Source organism: Euprymna scolopes, chromosome 20, assembly GCF_053919585.1.
Source record: "Euprymna scolopes isolate OS-2025 chromosome 20, ASM5391958v1, whole genome shotgun sequence".
Taxonomy (NCBI): domain Eukaryota; kingdom Metazoa; phylum Mollusca; class Cephalopoda; order Sepiida; family Sepiolidae; genus Euprymna; species Euprymna scolopes.
In genome coordinates, this window is record NC_136501.1 from 85,750,632 (window position 1) to 85,778,235 (window position 27,604).

Consider the following 27,604-nt stretch of genomic DNA (forward strand, 5'->3'; position numbering starts at 1 on the left):
AAAATTTCAAGTGTGTAGACCCAAAATTGTTGGAGGAGTTTGGTAGAGTTCTCAAAGGTCAAATCGTTGAACTTTGACCCCTTAATTGCCAAATTTCTGGCCAAAAACTGATCACATCGATTTTCCCAAATCTCAGTACCCTGTATATCAAATTTCGAGTCTGTAGACTAAAATTACTGTATGTAAAATGTAATAGAGTTATTGCGTAGGGAAATGTACACAGACACACACACACACACACACGCACACACACACACAAACACTTTCATTTTTATAGATATACTAGCATTTCAGCCCAGCATTGCCCGAGTGTTTGGATGTGTATGTTGAGCAAAAAAAAGAAAAAAAGTGGTAGTAGGAAGGCAGGCTCGAACCCGTACCGCAAAGGAGGAAAAGAATGGGGTAAAACCTAACGTTTATGCTGTTACAACCACCGCCAAACTGGAAGCGACATTTTTTAAAATTAAGGCTAGACAATCTAAAGGAGAGGATAACTTTCAAAATATCGGCAAAAAAAGTGACTCCTCTCCCTGTAGAAAACTGCCTGTTGAAGGGGAAGATATTAATGTTTTTAGCCAAATTTTTTGATATTTGTTGTATGAAAGGTCAAACTTTAAAACGATACTGATCTTGGTAAAATCTGTCGCCTCTATTGAAATTTTAAGGCAGACAGACATACATACATACATTTATATATTGGTAACTAAAAATTTTCGACCCAAACTGATTAAAAAGCTTGCCCTATCTCTGAATACCCTTTATGTAAAATTTCAAATATTTAGACCAGAAATTGTCTGAGTAATTTGGAAGAGATCGCAGAGGTCAATTTTTTTTTAACTTTAACCCCTATTGTGACCCCTTAAAATTTATTGTTTTTGGCTCAAATCAAGTTATTAAGTTAGATCTATGTCCAAGGAACCTATATCTAAAATTTCAAGTGCGTAGACCCAAAATTGTTGGAGGAGTTTGGTAGAGTTCTCAAAGGTCAAATCGTTGAACTTTGACCCCTTAATTGCCAAATTTCTGGCCAAAAACCGATCACATAGATTTTCTCAAATCTCAGTACCCTGTATATCAAATTTCGAGTCTGTAGACTAAAAATTGACAGAGTTATTGTATAGGGAAATGTACACAGACACACGTTCACTTTTATATAGATAGATAGTAAATATATGAAATATGACATAAGGATGTCTGGTTTATGAGTTTTGGAGAGTCTATATAAAAACTTGCCTGGACATCCCTATATGCTCCATAATACATCATAATTGAATACTTTCCAATATTCCCACATTAATAAAGTAAATTATTTTGAAACTTTTATTATCAATAACTGTCTATATATATATATGATACAAAATTAAAGATTAATAAAAAACAAATTGAGAGACATTCTAGTTTAACATATATGTGGGGAAATAAATAAATACAGTGAGCTGACCACTGTGTACAGGATACATACAGATTTTCAGTGTCCATTTTCAAGACTTTTCAAAGTTTTTCAAGGCCTTCTCCAGACAAAATTCAAAACCAAATTTGATATATAAATAATGATATAATAAAATTTAAACTTAAATATAAAATTAAATAAATAAAATAAGACTAAATAAAATAAAACTTAACAAATTGACAACAGGAAAAGTCATTTTCATTTTCATACAAAACAATATGCCTGCCGACAATCATATTTACATTCCCTGACTTATATTTTGCCAACCAAGCGCAATTAAATGTTATTTTCCCCATTTTACATTTGTATCCATAATAATACAATGTAATTTCAGAACAATGTATTTCAATTTTATTTCAATATTTAAAAAATATTTTGCTGGTATTTTTATTTAATGCTTAAAAATAATTTAATAGTATTTATTTCGATTTTATTTTTAATATTTCAACACAAATTTTTACTGGGCATAAAGAATACGATTTTCAAGACTTTTTCAAGACATTTTCCATATTTTCAAGGTAATAATAGAAATAAGGCTTTTTCAAGAACTTTTCAAGTCTTTGCGAACTTTGGTATAGTATTGTTCTGATATCCAAAAATTTATGTCTTGGCTCATCGACTAAGACACTCAAAAGTTAAAATGCCAGGCTGGTGTCTTACCTCTTGAAGAGAAGGCTATCTTTAACCTATGTTTGAAATTGATGGTGTCACAATAAAAAATCACCATTCCAACTCTGCTAGATCATGCTGTTTTGTGTGTCGGGGGCTAAAAACCTGCAATCTTCTGCTACAACTAATGAGGAGGAAGATTATTGCAAGCTCTGATTTGATGCTACTGTTGTTGATGACAGTGATGACCTTGATATGCTATGGATGTCAGCATTTGGAGGATCATTTTCCGTGATGGTATTACATGCTCAATGTGTTGGAATTTGTTTTTTTTTCTTTTGTGAATTTTTTTACTATTTCATGCTTGTAAGCCACTGCCTCCACCCTTAGCAAAAATGGATAAACCGAGAAGAGAAGATGAAGAAAACCAAAGCAAACAGTGTTGCATCAGTGATTGTCGAAAGGTGGGGTGCACGCATGGTTTCACAGGGCATTCATGACTGAAGTTTGTTTGTATTAAATGTGATTATGAAAGGTTTGTAAATACTTTAACAATTCCATGGGTGTCATTTTTGAAGGGAGGTGGGGAGCATTGATTTATATCAAGATATTATGATATGAGTCATAATTATTACCTTTTTTTTTTTTTTACTAGCTGTATGCAGTAAAGATATTTTAGTTTTTAAGATTTATTTATTTGTACATTTTTAAAGTCAAGGTAGACAACTATTATAAGGTTAGTACAAAAGTTTTTGATAGTTTGTAAGAATGTGCACTTAAACCGTTGTAATTTATTTTAAGAATATTTTTGTTACTTAAACATACCACCATGATTAATTTATAACTTTTTTTTTCAGATTATTAAAACATTCTTCGTATTTTTCTGCAATATTCTCATCTATGTTAACTTAAAAACGACCTTCTTTAGTCAACAGAAACCATTATAATGCTTGTCCTCTTACAGCAATATTAACCAAAGAACTTTGGAAAATTTTCCCCATCCTGCATTTTCTCCTAACCTAGCTCCCTTGGATTATTACTTATTTCAAGGCTTACAAACCATTTAGATGGCCTTCACAAGGAGATTGAACATGAGCTAGCTTCATATTTCACATCAAAACCTAAAAAATTATACAAGTGAGGTATTTATAAACTTATTGACAGATAGAATCAAGTTATAGAGAGCAAAGGTCATTGTTATGAATAAAGATTTTCAAAAACAGTTTTTCATTGTCAGAAATGAAATTTATTTGGAAAATTTTTTTGAACAAACTTAATATATTCAATATTCTTCAATCTGAAATGAGATATTGTCCTTGCTGATTTTTATTTTTAGACTATTATTTTAAAATGTCTCATATTAGCAATTTTCTGTGTTGACTAAGTAATTTTTCACATAAATTGTAGCTAAGCACATTATTATATTTTCAATAAACAAGGTCGAACCCAGTTTGTTCTACAGAAACATTTTCACTTAGGGACGTTGGCAACCTTCACATAGTCCCTCTTGTATCCAATATCCTTATAGATAAAATTCTTAAGAGAAAAATATCAGGGAAACAAATGCCAACAAAATCACCATGAATGAAACTCAACAACAACAAATAATTAGCTAGTCGGTTTGATATGTCAGTTTAATTGTTATTTGGGTCTGACTTTAAAAATCCAATTGACTTAATTGTATGGATTAGATATATGTGAAAAATATAAGCAATAAGGTGATGGCTTACTTCAAAGGAGTTGAGGTGTATACTGGGAACGTGCTCGTATGAAAGTTGATGCTGTTCAATGAGACGGGCTACTTGCTGTTCATCAGTTGAATGTTTCAAGGTGTCCACGGCTTCAAGGTAGTCAATCAGTTCACGCTGCTCACCACTAGCGCTGCCATCATTGTCAAACTCCGACTTGGCCACCTTCAAGCCTTTGATCACATATTTTAAAACTAGTGCCACACCTACAAAGAGGACAAAAATATAATATATTTAATTAAATAAACCATTTCATGAATTATGTAATCAAATATTTTTCAATGAAATCTTAAAAATAAACTTATTCTAAAATATTATGTACAAAAATAATGAAAATGATGACAGCTACAACTTGTTACTGTTGTGAAAATAAAAGAACTCTTCTTTTCTTTCTGTACCAAATTACTTCCCCTGCTTTTCTTTTCCCAGTAAAATAATAGCAGCAGCCGTCGGCCATTTTCCTTCCCTCAGTATTACTGTCGGCTCATTTGTTAGTAGAATAAAGCTTCATTTAAATTTTAAACAGCTCTGCCTTCTGTTTCCTTTTATTCTGAACATTCATAACAGTTACATTACGCCTTACCAATTGGTAACATGTCACAGATATCATCACCATCGTCATTATGAAACCAATTTGCAAATTGTTGATAAAACACACACTGACACTTGTAATTAATTAAAGGTTTATTCTAAAAAACAGATACAGAAACTTTGTATATATATATATATATATATATATATATATATATATATATATATAGAGAGAGAGAGAGAGAGAGAGAGAGATCGTGTGTAAGAGAGAGAGGGGGAAATTACACTACATCTAGTACATGTGGTTTTCATTTTGGGGCAACACGCAAAAAACGTCTTTCCTAGTTCAAATCTCACCAGCTAAGAGAATGAGATAGGTCTCACTAAAATGTTAAGCTGAGGAGTTTGAAAGATGGGCTCTCCGGTAGCGCATTATTTGTCATGACAATCGTTGGTTGAGAAGGTTTTTTTGTAGTTGTTAAAAGAAAAAAAATTAGTCTTAGTAGCATTAAATCATCCATTTATGGACCAATTCTACTACAAACTGAAGGTCGTTTTCTAGGGTTTCGTTTGTTCCTATTATTGTCAAAGGCTTTGGAGATATCAATGGCTATAGCTCTAGCTTCCTCTGCCTTATCCAGGCATGATATATACGTTCAGAGATGACTGTTAAAATATCTGCAGAAGAACAGGCTTACTTAAATCCATACTCTTGGTAAGAAAGAAGCTTTAGCACTTACAAGACGGTAGTTTAATGCTTAATTGATTACAGTCTCAAAGATTTTAGTAAAGAGGGGGAGGAGACTAATGGAGCAATAATTGAGCCGGCCAGTTCTTTCATCAAAATTCTTGATAACTAGTACAATGGAGGCAATTTTCCAGCTATCAGGCAAGCAAGAATCAGCTAGGCATTTGTTGAAAAGTTTGGAGAGCACAAGGGTTAACTCAGTGGAACACTTCTTAATTAGTATGACAGGGATGAGACCTACGTGTCTTGGAGTGTCTAGGCATATCTTAGAAATGAGAAGGGGTGTGATTTTTAGATCTATGAATGTGATTTTTGTCTACAAAGGAAAATTTCTGAGGGAATAGTTTGAGGGGTACAAGGTTGAGTTGGAGGTGAACCACTGAATAAGAAAGTCATCTTTCTCAATTGCTATGCAAGAAAGACCTCATGGTTGTTTGAATAGTTGATTACCTATTATTCATCACACTTTCCAGAAATCACAAGATCGTTTTTACTGCAATTTGATACGTTTCCCCTTGTCTCCTCTTGGCTGCAGCTATTTCACTCTTACAATTATTTCTGCTGCACAAGTTGACATGAACCATTTGGGAGAGTAGGGTTGCTAAAGTTCTTCCATGTGGGAACATGTGCTTCGATGCTTGCTTTGCATCATTCAATTGTCTCACTGTCAGCAGGAAGAGAAAAGATATTAGTTCATGGGGCATCTCTGATGTATTCTCTGATGGCTTCTCAATCAACCTTTTTAAAGTATCTTGTCATTTTTAGCAAGAACTCCTCAGCTTGGTGTCAAAAACTTAGGATGATGTCTACCAATGATTTGCATTCCCGAGTGGACTATGGCTATTTGTCACACAATTTTGGGGTACTGTAATTAGGAATAGATTTAGAAGTGAAGCTTGCCGATCTACATGATCTGGGAACGTGATTCTTTGTGTTAGGGAATGAACTATAAGAGAAACTATGTGTGCTGCTACGAGTTGCATCTGTGTAACTTGAGAAACCAAGCAAACTACTCTGAGGGACATCACAAAGTCACCAAATACATGTACTTGGGCATTAGTATCTAAGAAAAATACTGCATCTATACTGCATTAGAGCCATGGTCGAATTAGGGCACAGTTCTGATTTGAGGGGAAACTGTAGAGAAAATATAAGTAACTAATGCAGTGTTGAAAAGCATATGAAGACCTGGTCACCTGATTCTAGTCTGTGCTATCTAGATAAAGGGAGAGTGTTATCAATGCATATATGTTAAGAGTCCTTATGAAAGAGAGGGAGATATCCTGTCATATTAAAGTAGTTAGAGGGGATTGAGGAGTATATGTTGGTTTCACTTTATGCCAGGATATTCATGGAGTTTACTAAGAGAAAAGATTCTACATCATATAGGTTACTTCTTAGCTTTCGGATATTTATGAATGTGAACCTGAAGGGAGAATGTGAATTGATTTTGTTTGGATGGTTGTCTGGTTTAAACATTTTTTTTTGCTTTGGATGTTATTTCCTTTCATTTTTTTTTTATTTAGTAGAGTGGGTAATGTGGAGGAGTCAGTTTCATACCAAATATGCACACACAAGTAGACTATTAGTTGAATCTTGTGGCCTCAAGAAAGGCCACTGGAGAGAAGTGCAGAATCAATTTCTTTTACATGGCACTACAACCATCCTAATATTATACAACTGATGACAGAGCAGCTACTCCAACTGGTACCAAAGAGTTAGGGATTCTGTACTGTCAGTTAAAAATAGCAGCCAGACAAACTGTCAAATTTATACCTTCAACCTGTCAGACAAGAACAGCCCAGACTAGTCATATGGACATGAGTGGCAAGCAAAAGTTCAAGAAAAATTGAAGAAAAAAAAGGAAGGAAGAAAAGGATGGAGGACGGCGTTCATTGTCCTAATCAGGAAACATCGCCAAGCATTGTGTGTTCCTGATTGTATTTCTGCACTTGGCTAATACACAAAGAAGGAGTATGAAAGCCTGCAATAAGCAGAGCCTACCTACTCCTTAAGCAATTTAGGTTTGCAAATTGAATTATTTGTTTGAGTCACCAGGTCTAGCAAAGTTGTTGATCAGGACTAAGGGGGACTCCCTTCCTCAGTAGTTTAATGCATAGTCAGTAACATAGGTTTTACATCACTTTTTATTCTAGATAGATGACCTGACAAAGTTTATGGGTCCATCAAACAAAGGTAAGTAAGGGTTCTAAACAAAGTATTTCTTCGTCTAAATAATAGAGAAATATAAATAATAAATATCTACTTGATATAGATATAAAAATAAAATATAGATAAGTATTCACTTATTATAGATATAAATATAATATATATATATATATACATATATATATATATATAAAATATACATAAGTATCAATTTATTTTAGATACAGATATAAATATAGATATAAATATAGATAAGTATCTACTTATTATAGACATATATATATAAAATATAGATAAGTATCCATTTATTTTAGATATAGACATAAAATATAGATATTAAGTATCTACTTAAATAAAGTTCTTCAGACTTCCAAAGAAAATTAGATAGAAGATAAACCCCACTTTTATTATGATAAGTAAGAAGTATGTAAATATATAAGATGGGGATCAAACTAATTAGTTTTTATTAATTTGGGGATGGGGGGGGGTAAAATAAAAAATAATAATCAAGATATGTTTTAAAAACAAAACAAACAAATAACCAAAGTAAACACATTATTAAGCTAAAAATATTTATATGAATTAGTAAAACTTCAATGAGGTGTGGAAATCATATTTTAAATTCTATTTAAATGTGCATTGAAATACAAGATTTTAACCACTTAAAAATAAGAACAGATAACTATTTTAGCTTGTTTCATTCAGCTAATATCCCTCTATTTTTCTAAGCAGTTTAAATCTAGAATGAGTTGACTAGATAAATTTCATGAATAATAAAATAATGAAAAGAACGAAGAGGGGAAACAGAAAAAAATACATGTAAATAAAATTAATGATAATTAAGACGGCCGTGTTTTAAAGTCAAAACAATGAAGAAATAACTAAATTAAGCACAGAAATGCATAAATGCATCAGACAGACTCAAATGAGATGTGAAAATAGTATTTTAAATTCTATTTAAATGTGTTAAAACAAATTACTATTACAATACAAATAATAACAATATTAATACAAATAATACAGAACATAATAACAATAATAATACAAAAAAAAAAAAAAAAAAAAAAAAAAAAATTTTAAAAAGTGTTCACTGAATGTTGTCAACAATGGACACAAAGTTTTTTAACAAAATTTCAAACTATGGATTAAATCCCAAGCTAGTTTTTATTTGTGTTCAAACAGTTGTTGGTCCCTGTAGCAAAATATTAGTTTTTCATCATGCTTTTAACAAAAGGTAAAAAATATTTTTATAAGATAATTAAAAAAATAATTTTACAAAATATTTAAAAAAGTAAAATTCCAGTTTTTCTTTTACTGATAAGCATTGTATGCTTTATTCAAATAAAACAAAAACAGAACGACCAAACCTGACAGAAACAAAAATTTACTGGAGTAAAATATGGGAAGAATGACGAGATCACAATAGAAATGCCGAATGGCTGAAAGACATGAAAGAAGAGTTACAACAAATCGAAGAATGAAATTAGTAAGGAAACCCTGAAGAAGACTATAGCAAAAATGGCGAACTGGAGAGCACTAGGACACGGGATACACGTATACTGGTTTAAAAAATTTACAACATTAGACAAAAGACTAGATTCAAACCTGAGAAAATGTATAGAAGAAACAAACGTGCCAGATTGGATGACAAAAGGTAAGACCACACTGATACAGAAGGACACAGAAAGGAACTACCCCCAGCAATTATGTTATGTGCTTACCCAATATGTGTAAAAATATTAACAGCACAATTAAGGGAACAAATCTACCACTCCCTGAATAATTGTGGACTTCTTCCCAAAGAACAGAAAGGATGCCAAAAAGGTAAAAGAGGAACACATGATCTGCTATATATAAACCAAAAAATTCTAAAGGAGGTAAAAGGAAGGAGAAAGAATTTCGCCATGGCATGGATTGATTACAAAAAGCATATGACAGGATCCCCCAAGTATGGATAATAGAATGCTTAAAATACCAAGCAGGATCATCAATGTGATAGAAAATGCAATGAAAACGTGGAGATTGGAACGGACAGCTGATGGACAACACATAAGAGAAATTAACATACAAAGTGACATCTTCCAGAGAGATTCACTCTCACCATTACTGTTCATCATAGCCATGACGCCCCTGAACAATATACTGAGAAAGTGCCAAGCCGGATACATGTTCTCTAACACATAGGAAAAAATGAACCACCTAATGTACATGGACGATCTGAAACTTTTTGCAAGGACTGAAAATGAACTAGAGACACTAATAAATACTACCAGGATCTTCAGCTAGGATATCCAAATGAAATTTAGTATGGAAAAATGTGCACTATGTTATAAGACAGGGAAAACTTGAGACGACAGAAGGTATGAAACTACCCAAGCAAATGGAGATGAGGGCACTAGGTAACAAGACGCCTATAAATACCTAGGAGTACTGGAAGCAGACAACATCAAAGCAACAGAAATGAAAGAGAATTGGAAAGGAATACCTCAGGAGAACAAGAAACTTAAAACTAAATTATATAGCAGAAACCTAATAAAAAGCATAAATACATGAGCAGTATCATTAGTAAGATACTCTGGATCGTTCATAGGGTGGACCAAAGAAGAACTGAGACATCTCGACCAGGAAACTCATGACCATGCACAAGGCAAAGAAGAGATGTTGCGAGTTTGTCTCTGCTTTATCATTATTTTCATGGCAAGTCCGAGCTCTAATCTATGGTCCTCCCTCGCCAAACATTCACAAGAAATACTCGTCTAGCTGAAAACACTATCAATAATTTCCCCCACTCTTTATCTGCGCCTAAACCTAAACGTAGATTTCATTACATACACTAAACGCAAAACATTTAACATTACAAAAACGTTGTTAATAATAATAATAATAACAATAATAATAATAATAACAACAACAACAACAATAATAATAATAACAACAATAATAATAATAACAACAATAATAATAATAACTAATAATAATAATAATAATAATAACTAATAACAACAATAATAATAATAACAATAATAATAATAACAACAATAATAATAATAACAACAATAACAATAATAATAATAACAACAATAATAATAATAATAACAATAACAACAACAACAACAATAATAATAATAACAACAATAATAATAATAATAACAATAATAATAATAACAATAATAATAATAATAACAATAATAATAACAATAACAATAATAACAATAATAATAACAACAATAATAATAATAACAACAACAATAATAATAATAATAATAACAACAATAATAATAGAAGTATACATGCATAAACCTAATAGATTCAAATGTCTTGGTCCCAAATTCCATCCTGACTGCTGCATTATGATATGTATCTTGTATGCCAGCAGCATTCATCTTAGACAGGTATAACCAGTTTCCTCCAAAAGAGGGAGTATCAAGTGAATATAAAATTCACAAGCAGTTGCACGTATATCCCAGTTAGGGGAGATGTTGACATTAGATCTTTGCAGCCCTTGCAGGGATGTGCTGACATCCTCCTATATACAGCACCCGGTATTCACAAATGGTCACCCATCTGGTACTAATCAGGCTGAATGTTGCTTAACTTTGCTGATCTAACAGGAACCGGCATGTCAACATAATTATGCTGTATATGCATATTGAAGTGTTTTTTTTCCCCCCAATGCGTGAAATGTGAAATCATGTGACGTTGAGACAATCAATCATTGGTTGATTTTAGCTGTTTAATCATCCTTACAAAAGGTATGACTTAGAAGTCCACTTCCTCATTTGTTTTTCTTTTTTATATCTGTCAGTTGAAAGAGCAATACTCAACAAATAGTTGATTGCTGTCATCAGGGGATCTTGGTCCCCACACATTAAAAAAAACAAAAACAAAAAAAAACAAGCAAAAAAACAATTCCAATATTTATACATCTGTATAAATAATAATGGTATTTAGTTTTGCATTTATGATTTTATGCAATATCCTGTAACAGCTCTATCAAGTCTGAAGACCAAACACTTATTGTAACTTGGTCTCTTAGTGCAAAATTTTCCAGATGCTTGTCAAATTAGGGCTAAGTAAAACATCTCCCTTTCCATTTCTCTTGTCAAGCATTCTCTCCCTCTCTCCGTATAAATAAGCATGATAGTATTAATTTGGTCACATGATAATTCATTCTTCCTCCTCCTCTAAATGAGAGGAAGAAGAAATCAGTTATGAAAAGATCGCTCAAAAAACAAGTTATGACAATCTCTCAGTTTGTGCAAATATGGCCAGTGCTATTTTATCTTCCATTCTACGGGTATTTTTTCAGGAAGAATTATATTTTCGTTTTTTTGGTCCCCCGACAAAAGGAGGGTGGACCTGTAAATTCACCCTCGTCCGTTCGTCTGTCCGCACTTTTCTCAATAACTACACTTTGGAATTTTTTTGAAATTTTGCACAAACATAAAATATGATATGAGTAAAAAAAAATAACAGAACGGACTTTCCTGGAAAACTCTGGTTGCCCCCCTAGGGCTGCCTATTGGATTAAAATGGCTAAAATTGAAACTTTTGTGCTTATTAAAAAAAATTGATGCCTTGGATTTTTATGAAACTTTCTGAAAAGTTGTAACTAACCGATTTCTATATAATTTTGTTTGTCTATACTTTGCGATAACTCTTAGGTGTGCCCCAGGGGCTCTTTTAGGGTTAATAAAAACACTCCATTTTGGGGACTATTTTACCATATTTGTCCAAAATTTTATGCGTATGACTATTTATTAGCAGTTTTGCATGGTACTGAACTTAAATTTAAATATGTTAAGGCCTTGGGGATTTTGGGGGCTAAATGGGAGAGGGGAGCAAATGGTGGATGGATTTTTTTTTTTTTTGGCATAGTGCAGAATTCAAATTTACATATGGCAAGGCTTAAAACTGCACCGTTTGTTCATTTTCACTAGGATTTGACGTCTCTTGGGAACTTTTGGCGCTAAATGGGGGAGGGGGGCAAATGCTGAACTTAGTCATTTTTTTATGCCTCGTTCACTGTGCACTCACGGGGAACCATACATGCTTCACTTGTTATTGGCCAAATTCAAAGTACTATCTTTTATCCTTCTAAAAATTATGCTTTTCACATGCTGAAAAATGTATACATGATGGTATCGATATCATATGTGAATGCAGAAAGTGTGTAGGTATAAAATATGACATTTTTAAATAAGTAATGTTTAATATCATATCTATATGCTGTCTATATTCACATGAAATAGCAATATGCATATGGAACTTGAAAACATTTCTGTTTTAATAGATTTTTATTTCATCAGCACTTTTCCTTGCTTAATTGCAAATCTACCAAATAATGAATTAAATGCTATAGAGTAAAAGGACCTTTTCAAGAACCTCAAAAGATAACTATTTTATCTTTGCCCTTCAATGAAACAGAGGTCATTCCATATATGGTAAACAAATTTTAAAGATCAGAAATGAAATAATAGAATATTACACACTCCAATATTAAAAAGATATTGCATGTATCCAATATTAAAAAGATATTGCATGTATCCAATATTAAAAAGATATCAAACATATCCAATAAGAACAAGATATCACACACATCTATAATATAAATCTCACCTGTCTGTTTAAATGTATGTATGTACGTTTGTATGTCTATCTAAAACTTTCAACAGAGGCAACGGATTTTCACAAGATTAGTATCGTTTTGATGCTCGACCCTTCGGATGGCAAATATCGAAAAATTGGCTAAAACATTAATTCCTTCACCTTCAACTGGCCACTTTTCTACAAGAAGGGGTCGTTTTTTGAATGTCATCCCTCCTTTTGATTGACTCACCTTAATTTAAACCTACGTCACTTCCGGTTTGGTGATGGATGCAACAGCAAAGACGTCACATTTTTTTTTCATGTTCTTTTCCTCATTCACAGTACAGGTTTGAGCCTGTCTATCTACTACTATTTTTTCTTCTCTTTTTTGCTCAACACACACCTCCAAACACCCAGGCAACGCCGGGCACCCAGGCTAGTTAAAGATAGAGGAAAATAACACACATCTGCAATAAGATATAACTCTGTATTTATCAATTACTTCCCTTAGTGACAAAGAGAAGTAATTGACAAATACAGAGTTACGTCCCTTTTTTTAAGAAGGCATCTGTATGGAACTAATTCTGATCCAGTCAAAGTATTTTCTGGAAGAACGTAAAGCGAATTAAGTTTTATTGTTCATAACAACATGCTGCAACGATCCACAAGTAAAACTGACAAACTAGAATGAAATATTGATTTTGTAGGAAGAAAAAAAAATCGAGAAGCAAACTTGGCTTTACTTTATATGTTAGAATTGCTGAAGAACACAAAATGCCAATCTAAAAGATTGTAATTGATATTTCATACACGGTGCTCGTTTCTCCATTTAAAGAATATCAGAACATTTCTGGAATACTTTGCGTGAGTTACTATCACCTCGATACCCCAGACAGGCTTGCGATGATGCTGCTGCTGATGATAATAATAATAATCAGAGATATGACATAGCATGTCTGGTATGTTCCAGTCAGCTTGGCTAGACTAACAACAAGGTAATGAATGCTCTCTCTCTCTCTCTCTCTCTCTCTCTCTCTCTCTCTCTCTTCCTTCTTTTCCCTCTTCCACATTTCTCTCACTGATGAATGATAAACACACAAAAAAAAAAAAAAAAAAAAAAAATTGTATGCAAAAGCAACACAATCCTAAAGTAGTAGATGCAGGCATGTTATTTAACAGACGAACTGGTGATACACAGCCAGTCTTAAAGATGCGCTGGTGTGCGCACGCACGCACGCACACACACACACACACACACACACCTTCGTAAAGATGAGGTAGCAAAAAACGCAACACATTTTTTTTTCTATATAGTTCTGACCCACGCAAAAGACAGTGTACGACTTTTGCTTGATTCGGAAGATTGCTATTCTCTAACCCTGCAACCATTGGCATTTAAACGTAAAATTTAGCATTGAAATTAGACGCTGTACTTTTTTTTTTAATATAACAATGGAGTTGAACATTGCATAGAGTGGCTGCTGACTGCTTTTTAGAAAAGAAAAGGGTGGAGGATTACGGTAGGTAACAAGCAACTATTTGGAAGGGGAGAGGGATTAGGGTTAGGGTAAGGGTTAGTCGTATCAGGGCCCACTCAATCGGTAAGGCTAAAGCAAAAAAGAAAAAAGTCAATGTTAAGAATTAAGAAATAAAAACAACAAAGAAAATATGCACAGGTGACACGGACAGTAAAACTGAACGATAATTTTCTTGTGTAGTTAAAAAAATATAAAATAAAAAAGAGAATAAGTTTATAGTACTTTTCAGCTTTTTTTGGTGCAATTTCGTTTCGGTTATTTTTTGTTTTTTATTTGCCTACGGTGTGTACGTACGTCATGTTTTTTTCTTTACCTAATATATATATATATATATATATATATATATATATATATATATATAGAGAGAGAGAGAGAGAGAGAGAGAGAGAGAGAGAGAGAGAGAACGTAATGAGAAAAATGTTTGTGGTACTTTTGTAGATGAACACGTTCGGCTGACCCTTCCCCACCACATAAAATGAGATTCTACCTATTCTTTTCTTTTTTTTTTTTTTTTTAGGCAATTATATGTGACCCCACCAAAAAAAGACGAAAATCCCCCCCCCCCAAAGTTTCTATTCGTTACACCTCGGTATTGTATTGTCTTCTATAAATTATCTTTATATACACAATAAATAATGTTTCAAGCAAACTACATTAACCTCTTAATTATTTTAGATTTTAGAGTAGAGGTTTAGTTTTGTATATAAATTTAATGTAAAATAACTCCCCCTCCATTTCTGAACCTTTCATCATTAGAAATCTCCATTCCTACCTTCCAAAAGTTAAAAATCTATATACAGGAGATCAAACCCAACCTGTTGTTTTCATATGAAACTGGCATTGGCTTGTCAGTTTCTACCAATGATTTCATGATACTCAAATATGACCTCTAAATCCGATCCCCTGGATCGCAAAAAAACATGGAATTCGTGCTTACATCAGGAATGGTTTTCCATGTGAAAGACACATTCGTTAATTTACCCTATATGTGTTTTCATGTCGCACTCTCAACTGTACCCTCACTGATGGAGTTACTATCATTGAAGAAATCTCTGACAAAGTTGACAAAATCCTGTCTGTTTAAGCCTTTGCTAGCATTCATGTCTGTTGTGACTTAATTGCTCACAATGTTGAATGGCTAATCCACTCAAACAAGACTGACGAGGAAAGGAGGTTTTGTCATGATTTTTCCTTTGTTTATGATTTAACAAACTGTAGACAAACCTACTGCTGACGGCCATTTTGCAAGTCTTCTTGATTTTTTCTGACAACTTCTCCTGAATTGTGTTTATCCACTGTTCTGTCTTCACTTGGATCTGTCGATCAAACAAAGTACAACAAGAACGCCGAACTCTTTCCTAAATTATACCGATGTACCGATACTCCAATGATGACAGGGATCAACCTCAGGTCGTTCATATCAGAAATTCCTCTGCATTCCATGTTCAAAAAGAACGTGTTCTATATCACATTCTATGCAACTATGGTTGGTAATGATAGCTCCATACCCTCCAAGAAATTCTAATAAAAATCAAACAGCCAGCCATGGTACTGGTACACTCCAGAATGTGCCACTGCCTTTGCTCACAGAAACCACTATTTCAATTGCATTCAACAAAATAGGTTCTGAAACAAAAGCCATACTTCGGACTGCCAGCAACTATGCAAAAGTGTTATAGAAAACACGAGAAAATCATATACCCCATCCATTTAATCTAAAGTGACTGAGCAGATGCTTGGTTGCCTAAAGTTTTGGCATATAACAAAGTCCTGAACAGATTTGTAATCTCTATTCCAACCATTATTAATGGACCAGAGGTGATTTCTTCAACATCGAATGAAAACAAACTTGAATTTTGCATCAAATTTACAATGAGGGCTACCTCCCACCTAGATTTTCCCATATGACTGAAAATACTTTGAATAACATCCATATATTTGTCCAGGATGTTACTAAATGTATTAAGAACTAAATGTATTAAATGTATTAAGATGTTACTAAATGTATTAAGATGTTACTAAATGTATTAAGAACTAAATGTATTAAATGTATTAAGATGTTATTAAATGTATTAAGATGTTATTAAATGTATTAAGAACTAAATGTATTAAATGTATTAATATGTTACTAAATGTATTAAGATGTTACTAAATGCATTAAGATGTTATTAAATGTATTAAGAACTAAATGTATTAAATGTATTAATATGTTACTAAATGTATTAAGATGTTACTAAATGCATTAAGATGTTATTAAATGTATTAAGATGTTACTAAATGTATTAAGATGTTACTAAATGCATTAAGATGTTACTAAATGTATTAAGATGTTACTAAATGTATTAAGATGTTACTAAATGTATTAAGATGTTACTAAATGTATTAAGATGTTACTAAATGTATTAAGATGTTACTAAATGTATTAAGATGTTACTAAATGTATTAAGATGTTACTAAATGTATTAAGATGTTACTAAATGCATTAAGATGTTACTAAATGTATTAAGATGTTACTAAATGTATTAAGATGTTACTAAATGTATTAAGATGTTACTAAATGTATTAAGATGTTACTAAATGTATTAAGATGTTACTAAATGTATTAAGATGTTACTAAATGTATTAAGAACTAAATGTATTAAATGTATTAAGATGTTATTAAATGTATTAATATGTTACTAAATGTATTAAGATGTTACTAAATGCATTAAGATGTTATTAAATGTATTAAGATGTTACTAAATGTATTAAGATGTTACTAAATGCATTAAGATGTTACTAAATGTATTAAGATGTTACTAAATGTATTAAGATGTTACTAAATGCATTAAGATGTTATTAAATGTATTAAGATGTTATTAAATGTATTAAGATGTTATTAAATGTATTAAGAACTAAATGTATTAAATGTATTAATATGTTACTAAATGTATTAAGATGTTACTAAATGCATTAAGATGTTACTAAATGTATTAAGATGTTACTAAATGTATTAAGATGTTATTAAATGTATTAAGAACTAAATGTATTAAATGTATTAAGATGTTATTAAACGTATTAAGATATTACTAAATGTATTAAGATGTTACTAAATGTATTAAGATGTTACTAAATGCATTAAGATGTTATTAAATGTATTAAGATGTTATTAAATGTATTAAGAACTAAATGTATTAAATGTATTAAGATGTTATTAAACGTATTAAGATGTTACTAAATGTATTAAGATGTTACTAAATGTATTAAGATGTTACTAAATGTATTAAGATGTTACTAAATGTATTAAGAACTAAATGTATTAAGAATTAAATGTATTAAGATGTTATTAAATGTACTAAGAACTAAATGTATTAAGAACTAAATGTATTAAATGTATTAAGATGTTACTAAATGTATTAAGATGCTATTAAATGTATTAAGATGTTATTAAATGTATTAAGATGTTATTAAATGTATTAAGAACTAAATGTATTAAATGTATTAAGATGTTATTAAATGTATTAAGATGTTACTAAATGTATTAAGAACCTTTTGATGCCAGTAAAGCAACTGCTTCTAACATTCCAATCCAATAGGGCTTAAAAACTGCAACCGGAACTTCCATCCTTACAAAGCTATTAAATTGTTGCTTAAAAGAGAAATGCTCCCATCACTTTGGAAAATTCTGTCAGTTTGCTCATAAATCAGAAAATATTGGATATTGGTTTTCAGTTTCTTAGTACAGACCAATCAGTCCCCTGAGCTTATTGAATCTGTGATAAACCAAGAAATTGTAAACCACCCCAGCAGAAACAACCCACTAAGTGATAGGCAATATATATTTCGCCATCCAAGATCAACAGTTGATGTGCTAACTGTAATATCACACAGGATCAGTGAATCTATAGACAAGAGCTCCGCTTTTAAAGCAATAGCTCTTGACATATCAAAGGCCTTTGATAGGGGTTGGCATAAAGCTTCACAAGCTTACTAGATATAAATATCTGGGAATATTCTCTCCATCAGCAAATCCTTTCTCTCAGATGGGTTTATAAAAGTAGTTGTTTATGGACAGACGTCCATTGATTGCTTTTATTGCCCATCATTTTTATTTACCATCAACGACTGCACATAGTATCAATGTCATTTTGTCTGAACGATCCATTCTGGGCCCAACCCTTTTTCTGATCTTCAGTAATGATCTCCCAAATCATATTCTAAAATTATTCATTGACATTTATGCAGATAACACAACTATCTATGGCAACACTTTGAAGAGCATTAATGATCAAAATCTTTCTGATTCTCTTTCTTCTTACCTAGAGTACGTGGTGCAATGGAGAAAAAGGTGGCTGGTTACTTTTAATGTGTTTAAAAACAAAGTTTCTCTCCTTTTATCACCAATACTTTGATCCTTACTTTGTTCCAACTGAAATGAATGGTTTTCTCTTTGAGGAAATCACCTGCTTTGATAAGTTTTTGAGACTAGTCTTCACATCAGACTTAAATTAGAAGACTTACATCAAATCTGTTACTAAAGTTGCTGGAAATATGTTTAGATCATTCTATTGCTCCAAAAGGTTTTTCACACCAGATGCAATCCTTTACTTGCATAAGTCAAATACGTCCTAACATGGAGTTCTGTTGACACATCTGGGGGAGTGCCATTTAGAGCACTTTTCCTGCCTTGACAGAGTACAAAACTGACTTTGAAATCTAGTGGGAGGAATATCCTCTTCTTTTCATTACAATCACTTACTCACAAAAGAGATGTTGCTAGTCTTTCTTTGTTCTATCATTATTCTCATGATATGTGCTCGACTGAGCTCAAATCTATGATTCCATTGTAAAACATTCACAACAGAAACTCGTCTATCACTATAAATAATTTCCCTTTCTACCTTTGTGTACTGAAAACTAAACAAGTTACATAAATATTCTTTCCTAGAACAATGCATCTGTGGAGCATAATACTGTGGCTCAAGTCCAATGTAAACAAATTCTTATTGAGCCATCCTTTTAAATAGTCAAATTTTACCAAGTTTCAACGATCATATTGTCTCACCGTCACCCTGAACATCTCTTTAATCCTTATCCTCAAATGCCTTTTGAGCCTTGATAAGCAGTGACTAATTAGTGGAAAAAAAAAAAAAAAAAAGGCAACAACAAAAATGCTTTTTTACCACTAATCCTAAGTCTAAGTGACTCCAAGTTAAGGTGAAGTTAGGATTAAGTTAGAAAACCATAACAAATATTTTGAAAAATATATTTTTTTCTTTTTTACTCATTTTCACATTGCCACTTGAACGTAACATCTACTATTTTGGATCATATCTGACAGGGAATTGTGGGAAGTTGAGCAATGAGATGTCTGTTCACACTACATTTGAACTTCTTCATGTTAGTACCGTCAAGGAAGCAGGAAACAGGGAGGGAATTCCAAAGTCAGGCAGCCCAAGGGAAGAAACTATTAGAGTAGAAAGCCTTCCAGCATTTATGGACTTCAACAATAAAGAGGTGGAATTTTGCTGCTCATCAGATTAATTGGAAGTATATACATTGATGGGGCACAAGTACTAAGAGTTCATCAGAGAACATTCTATTAAAGTACTTGTAAAATAGGCACAGGAATGCAATGTTATGAGTCAGTAGTTGGAGCTTGATTGATAAAGCGGGACCTATTAGATTTGGAACTCTTTTGGATGCTGTCTAAAAAGGAGAGAGTAGGGGTAGATGCGCCAGCCCAGATGTGGCAACAATACTCCATGCATGGGCGAATGGTAGATTTGTAGACATGTAAGACACTCTCAGGTGTAAGTAATTTCCTAGTACGGTAGAGGGACCCCACTTTCTTTGCAGTAGCTTTGGCAATGTCCTCAAATGTATTTATTGAGAAGAAAGAATAAAAACAAAAACTTGTGCTATTATGTCATACTGTAAATCTGATCGTAAGTGTTTCTTTCTTTATGATTTTATTGCTATAAAAATTCACAAAGATAAGTCTAGAAAACGAGTACAAAATTGACTTAATACTAGTAAGAGGAGACAATACAAAACTGAGAATAAACGAAACAAAAGTTCAATAAATTTACTTGGATTATTCAAACTACTATTTTCATCTTGAGTGTTATTTTCACAACTTTTCGGAGTGAGGACCAGCGTGCAGTCTATTTGGCAAGCAAGCCACAACATAGTATTTTTGTTGCAACCTTCAACTTTCCATGTTATCATTCAGAAGTCACAACATATTGCTAAACTCAATAAAACTCATAATAAACTAAGCGCAGTTTATTTGGTGGGAAATCATATCTCGCTTAGTTTTTTGTGTATCGTTAGTAAAAACAAAAAGCTCATCATAAATGTTCAAAAAAGAGAGGACATCTGTCATCTATCAAAAAAATATGGCAGTTGTCTGTATGTATGTGTGTATGTCTGGCTAAAAGTACACAACTACAAGAGAAAGACTAGCAAATTTGGTATTGTCTTGATCGGTGTTACCTCAGATGAATAATATCTAAAATTTGGAAAACAATATTCATTCTTTGATCCTAAAATTGCACAGATTTAGTAAGGGGAAGGGGCTGGTTTTCCAGTCAGATTATTTACTAACTAAAGGAAAGTAACTCTGACTTTTTAATCAAGGAGAATTCCCTTATGCTGACTCATTCTTTGAGGAATCTAGAACAAGGAGTTTGTGTGTGTGTGTGTGTGTGTGTGTGTGTGTGTGTGTGTGTGTGTGTGTGTGTGTGTGTGTGTGTGTGCAAAGAGAGAAATGGGCTGGGTGGAAAAGAGGGAAGTGGAGAGAGGGAGGGGAAAACAAAGAAACAGCTAGAAGTTTTAATAGAAATATGTTGCAATTTTGCCCCAAACAATGTCGGATAATCCTGCTAGTTTGTTTATAAAACATAAATGAAACAAACTAACGTATTTTTTCAATTTTGTTTTTAAATCTTATTTAAGGACTGTTCCTAAATTCATGTGTAAAAAAATCGAATTTATATTACACAACATACATTTGATTTTGTTTTAATATTTTTAAACAATGTTTCTTTCAATTTAGCGGTTTATGCAACATCAATTTCCTCAATTCAAAAATGGAAAATAAAATAACATTATTCATTTTTGTAAATTTAAAACAAATGTTTTTAAAGATGTGATCAAGTTTCTCTATTCATAATTAGCGCCAACCACGCAATACACATCAACCCAGACTTTGCACTAACTGTTAACAACTCGGACGTACAAATTTCTCTCTCCACAAAGAGCCAACCTATCGGGTTAATACCACTAACAACAAAACTTTTTTAAAATTAAAAACTAAGTCTTCTATGAATAAATTGTTTTTACAATAAAAGTATTAGAAACTAAAAAGAAAAAATATTTTAATCATTTGATAAAAAAATTATATAAGATTATTTGATTTGTTAAATTTTCAAATTAAACTTACATAATGTTTTCAAAGATGTGACCAAATTTCGTGATGAGAAAATAAAATATCTTTGTGACAATAATTTAGTCAAATGGAAAAAACAAAACAAAAAAAACTCCAGTCCAAATCAAATATCCATATGTCAAACGGATTGCTATTTGGGTCTGACTTTGAAAAATACACAAGATAACTTGTATTATACCAAGCATCGCTCAAGAGTGTTGTTATTGTATTCTTTGTATTCAACCTAGAAAACACAACATGATTCCATTTCCGTTTGATGAAAACAGGCTTTCTTTTTTTTTTTTGTTACAGACCATCTACTAGTTCACCAGTTGTGTACAAATCCCAAGAGCAGTAGGAGCCTTCTAATATGTCTGAAAATGACACAATGTTCAATGAGCAAGATAGGAGATGCGCTGCTGTACAACATGTTCTCTACTGATTTCTAGTTATGACAACAGGACCATTACCAGCACCCTCAAAATGCAAATCCAGATGGTTCAATGCTTGAGGGCACAGCTCAATGAAGTTTCCAGCCACGATTATGGTCTTTGGTGTGGTTTCTAGTGAGGGCCACATCATACCACCTCACATCTTTGAAGTTGACTTGAAAGTCAACACCAAAGTGTACCTTAATGTGCTGAAGAGTGTGATTATCCCCTGGTGCAATCACGTGGCCGCTGACAGACCCTGGGTGTGGCAGAAGGACTCGGTGCTGGCCAACAAGTTCAAAGAGACCCAGGCTTAGCTTCAGAAGGAGTGCTACAACTTTGTACTCTTCTCTCACTGGTGCCCACCTGCTCACCCGACCTGAACCTGCTGGACCACTGGTCATACATTGAGAACATCACCAACATGACCTACCACAATAACAAAACCAGCCTAATCAACGCCATCCGCTAAGTATTCGTCGAACTCCCACTGGTACTTGTGGAAAAGGCATGCTCCCAGTTCCAAACTTGTATCGAGATGGTGAGTTAGGCTGAAGGAGGCTACATTGAATACATGTTGGCTCTCTACACAATCAAGTTACCTGAATTGATTTTGTTTAAAATAAAACCGTAGTTTTGTTTTCTTTAGGTGGATAAATTTATTGTTCCACCCTGTAAAACTGAGATCTGAAAATCTTATGCACACACACACACACACACACACACACACACACACACACACACACACACACACACACACACACACACAAAAAGCGATTTATTTAAGCAAAAAATATACATTCACAGCAGATGTTTTAAAAAAAAGCATAAAGTTCATCCTTTGGTGTAGGCATGAAGCCCAAATCATTGGTAGAAGGGTAGGGAATCGATGGTTATCCAATTTTGTCAAAAACTGTTGGGCTTACTAGACACAATACCACATTCATTCTGTGGTTTGATTCTATTCAGATGATCTCTAATTTGTTTAAAAAAAAAAAACTTGTATAAAATAAAATCCTCATGAGCAGTAGAAAAACATCCACAAATCTTTAAAAAGAAAGAATGTAAGTTAGTAGTCCACCCCTCTCAACTCTCTCGTAAATCTTAGGCCACACACACACACACACGCACACACACACACAAGCGATGTCCACGCTTAGCTGATTCTATGATTCATGCATTCTGAGTCATTACAATGGAATTAGGTTTACAAACTGATAGTCCTAGCAACTTCAAACAGCTGACCTCAATGCCGTGTTGTTCAAAACGGACAGGTCAACTCTAGAACAAAATATAATGTCAGGATGACCACGCTGTGTCAACAAACCTCTCACTCAGCTGTTCATGGCTCAGGTTCCCCATGATTAACATACACACCAGCTGTGTAGATTTGATTTTCTTCTGCAGGTGTCACTGTGTGTCATAATGTGTGAAGGAGGGGGTTAATGCTTGGGAGGGTGACTTTGTAGGATCAAACCAAACCATGCTTTGTTCAGACAATGAAAGATCTGGTGTCAAAATGTCTAAGCTTTACCCCTGGCTCAGTAAGTTAGTCTGGCAGACTTGGCTTTTCTTATTTACATTCTTTATGCAGCTCAACAAAATTAATTGGGCGGTTGATGCCATCTGTACCAAGTGTAGTGTGGGAGAGGAGACAGTAGAGCATGCTATCTACAATTGTGACTGCACCCACCATCCTCCAACCGAACCTGGCCATCTGATTTTCCTGATGTACCAATTACAATCAACTAATCCCAACCCAACAAGCTACAGCAGCAAAGTATGGCACAAGGATGAAAAGTGGGGAAACTCTGGTCAGTAAATTCACATAAACTGAAAAATAAGTGTGATATAATTTCCTACAAATTGTTTATAAGGTCTTTACTTCTTCTTCTTCTTATTATTATTCAAAAAGAACTTGATGCTAATATCAAAAAGGAACTAGAAACGCCAATAAGTGCAACCAGAATCTTCAGCCAGGATATCTGAATGAAATTTGGCATGGAGAAGTGCATACTGCTGCTTATAAAAAGGGAAAACTGGATCCAACGGAAGCTGTGAAACTACTTGTATGGAAATCAATTGAAAAGAAATAAGTACATTTTCTGTTTAAACTTCCATCCTTTACTCAGATATGTTGGTAAAACACTTTGAAATCAGTACTAGGATTTAGTAGACTGGGCACAGATTTGGACAGCACAGGTCTGAAGTTGAACCTCTTGCATCCAGTACAAAATTCCAAGGCTTAATTTACTGCTTATATTCCTTGTGAAACCCAGTAGCCACTCTACCTCAACACAGCCAAGATTGATCTAATTCTTGCATGACAGTCTAAAATAATGAGTTTGGTAACCGGGTAATATTTTCCTATCAAAATGTGATTCTTTACTTCGCATGCAAGACGCAAAGATCAATCAATTCTTCCCCCTGATCGGATTAGTCCATCTGAATCCAGAAAAAGATCCAAGGCACAAATTTGCATAGGTACCTGTTTTCACACAAGCTCCTTCAGAAAATCTCTGTTGGAAATTCTTGTTTCTGAAGTGTCTCATCAAGTAGATTGCTGTCTTAGAATCATTATCATACACGTCCCAATTTAATGGCTATGAACTTGAACACCATTGAAGTGACCCTCAGCAGATGAGGAAGGTTGGAAAAGTACTCTTTGTCCAACATGATGGTATAATGGAAAAGTACTCTTTGTCCAACATCAGGACAATTCATTGAAATGTGAGTCATCTGCCAGGAATGTTCATTTAGACAGGGTAATTCTTGTGCTAGCGACTGCAGGATTTCTTCACATAGCCAAGTGCACCAAAATTCAAAGTTGGATAGGAATTCAACATCAATCCTCTTGTGATCAGTTGGATTTTGCATAGTCGCTACATACTTAAAAAAGGCCTTTGACCATATCGTGATTCCAATTCATGATTCATTTGCAGGATGTCCTTCAGTCTGTTCTTAGCAAAATGTTTTTGGTAACCATAGATTGGGATTAGACAACACCAACTGTGTATCAGTGGTCACGCATAAATTGTTTGGGACAACCCACTATTATTACGTTTCTGAATTTTTGAGATGAGGTTTGGTTATGTTTATTATTTGGATTCATCAGACTACTGTTCTCATCTTAAGTTTCGGTTGATGCAACCTCCGACCTTCTTCAGGTGTATCCTGTCTAACTTGTAGAATGTTTCTGTTGTTTAACTAAATAAAGGGTTCTGTTCGAAATTCCATCCAAATCTTTATTTACTTCATGGCGGTAGCATGCTCTTCTTCTGTCAGAACTGGATAGAGGTCCTAAGTAATTTGCAATTGTATTTTTCTGGTCACACTGAGAATTGAACCTTACACCTCCAGGAGAATATCACTTTTACAATTGATTTTTCCAAGTACCTTAACCACTGAGCCATGTGTCTGCAGGGCACTCACACTCAAGATGAGAACAGTAGTCCGATGAATCCAAATAATAAAATCAAACCACTACCAATTATTCAAGATGGTTGCAATCATTTTAGTACAAAGTAAACTGCCATTATCTCTAACATGGGCAGAGTTTTTTTCCTTCATTGGTGCAACTTTTACCTTAGCAAACAACAAGCAGAATCATTGGTCTTGTACAATATAAGCAGCATATTCATGTGTTTCTTTAGAAGCGTCACAAAAAAGCTATATGTCACCGGGTAGTGCCACAACAAAGCCTGTTAATTAAAATGGAGATTACGTAACTCTTTAGCAAGTCCCTCCCACAGCCACTCAAAATTTCAGGAGGAGAAGAATCGCCCCCAACCAAAATTATTCTTTAACATAGTTCTAATAAAAACGCAACAGTGGACTAATAGAGAGACAATGAATCAAAACTCTTTGCAACTTCAGAAAGAATCCTTCTTTTTGTTGAAGCACCAAGATCACAGTGATGAAGGGTCACATACATTTTCTCTAAAAAAGTACCCTCCCCCCGTTCTTTGTCATGTACATGCAGCATACCATTCCTTTTCATTCTATCTCAGAGTGCATCAACATTTGTATTGCAGGACTAGATAAGAAATCTTCCCTCCAGCAAATGTTCCTTTGTCAGAAAGTATAATTCAACAGGTTTATATGGATCTGCTTCATCTCTATATAAATAAAATGAACTCATTTTTTCCCGTCTGATTTTGACATTAATAGGATTAAAAATCAAGATATTTCATGCAAATATAATATGCATAAACAGCAGAACAATATCTGAGGTGTGTTATAGGCTTATTATTTCTCAAATTCCTCGAAAATCTTAGATTTCTATACTTTTTCTGCTGAGAAGTCACGGCCAAAATCGGTTAAGATCAATGGAAGTGGTAAAATATTTTCTCTCTAATAAATTCCTCCTCCCCCTACCACCACTTAACACCGTTTGGGGATCGTTCACAAGGAACAGTTGAGAAGAGAACACCGGTTTGGCTTCGCAGTTCTTTCATGTAAAGTTATTTAAAATCACTAAAATAAGCTGCAGTGCTTTGTGGCGTAGTGGTTAGCGTGCTGGACAATTCACATTATATTTTCCCGTTCGCGCCGACCTACCGTAGTCGTTTTTTTTTTTTTTCCTAAACAACTGGAATGGACTTTTCTTGGTGGCCGAACTGTTAACGTTGCAGATGTTTTTTTTTTTTCACACTTTATTTTCCTACTTTTACTCATGACTCCGGGTTTGATCCTTCCTACTTACCTACCATAACATTTTTTAAAACTTCCCCCCCCGTCCCGGAAACAAACACTCGGGCAACGCCGGGTACCCCCGCTAGTATTTAATAAGATTATCCATATAATATCAATCTTCCATCATCTTGCAATAATCATCTAGTTGGTACTGTGCTGCATAACATTTAAGAATACACCCCAGTATAAATGGTCTGGCAGTGAACCTAAAAATCAAAGTTGAATATCGAAAACAGCAAAAGGAAGGAACAGAACTTTTCTTTTGTCAGTTTCACAGTATTCGCCTGAGACAAATCATTAGAAATGCCTTCTGGATGTTCACCAGCAAAATATAGTTGTTAAGCTCTGAAGCTCATTAACTAATTTAACATGTCCCCTGTGAGGTTGATGCTGGAGTAAGCAGTTTCGTTTAAGGACATTCTGTTACTGTCTTCAAACTGCAGTTGAACACAGGATGGATCTTGGTAGTAGCCATCAGGTCAGACTTAAAAACAGGTCAATGCGGTATCCATACATATCTATTAAATTCGTGGAGGAGCACGAAGATGTCCTCAATTATATCATCCTGCTCCTGTTGTTGGAACACTTTCAAATAGTCATGTTACATATTTTTTTCATTAGGTCTTTTAAATAAAAATAAATAAATAGAAATACATAGCATGATTGGGCAGGGCTCTGACTAACT

The 27,604-nt window shown here is 33.5% G+C and overlaps 1 protein-coding gene across 1 annotated transcript in view; it reads right to left on the reverse strand.

Moving 5' to 3' along the window:
- Window positions 1-27,604, reverse strand: part of LOC145241520 (RNA-binding protein RO60-like) — a 224,191-nt gene that overhangs the window by 32,127 nt on the left and 164,460 nt on the right. The window contains exon 2 of the mRNA XM_080104563.1: window positions 3,790-4,013. Within this exon, the coding sequence (XP_079960689.1) occupies window positions 3,790-4,013 (224 nt within the window). The remainder of the gene's footprint in view (window positions 1-3,789; window positions 4,014-27,604) is intronic.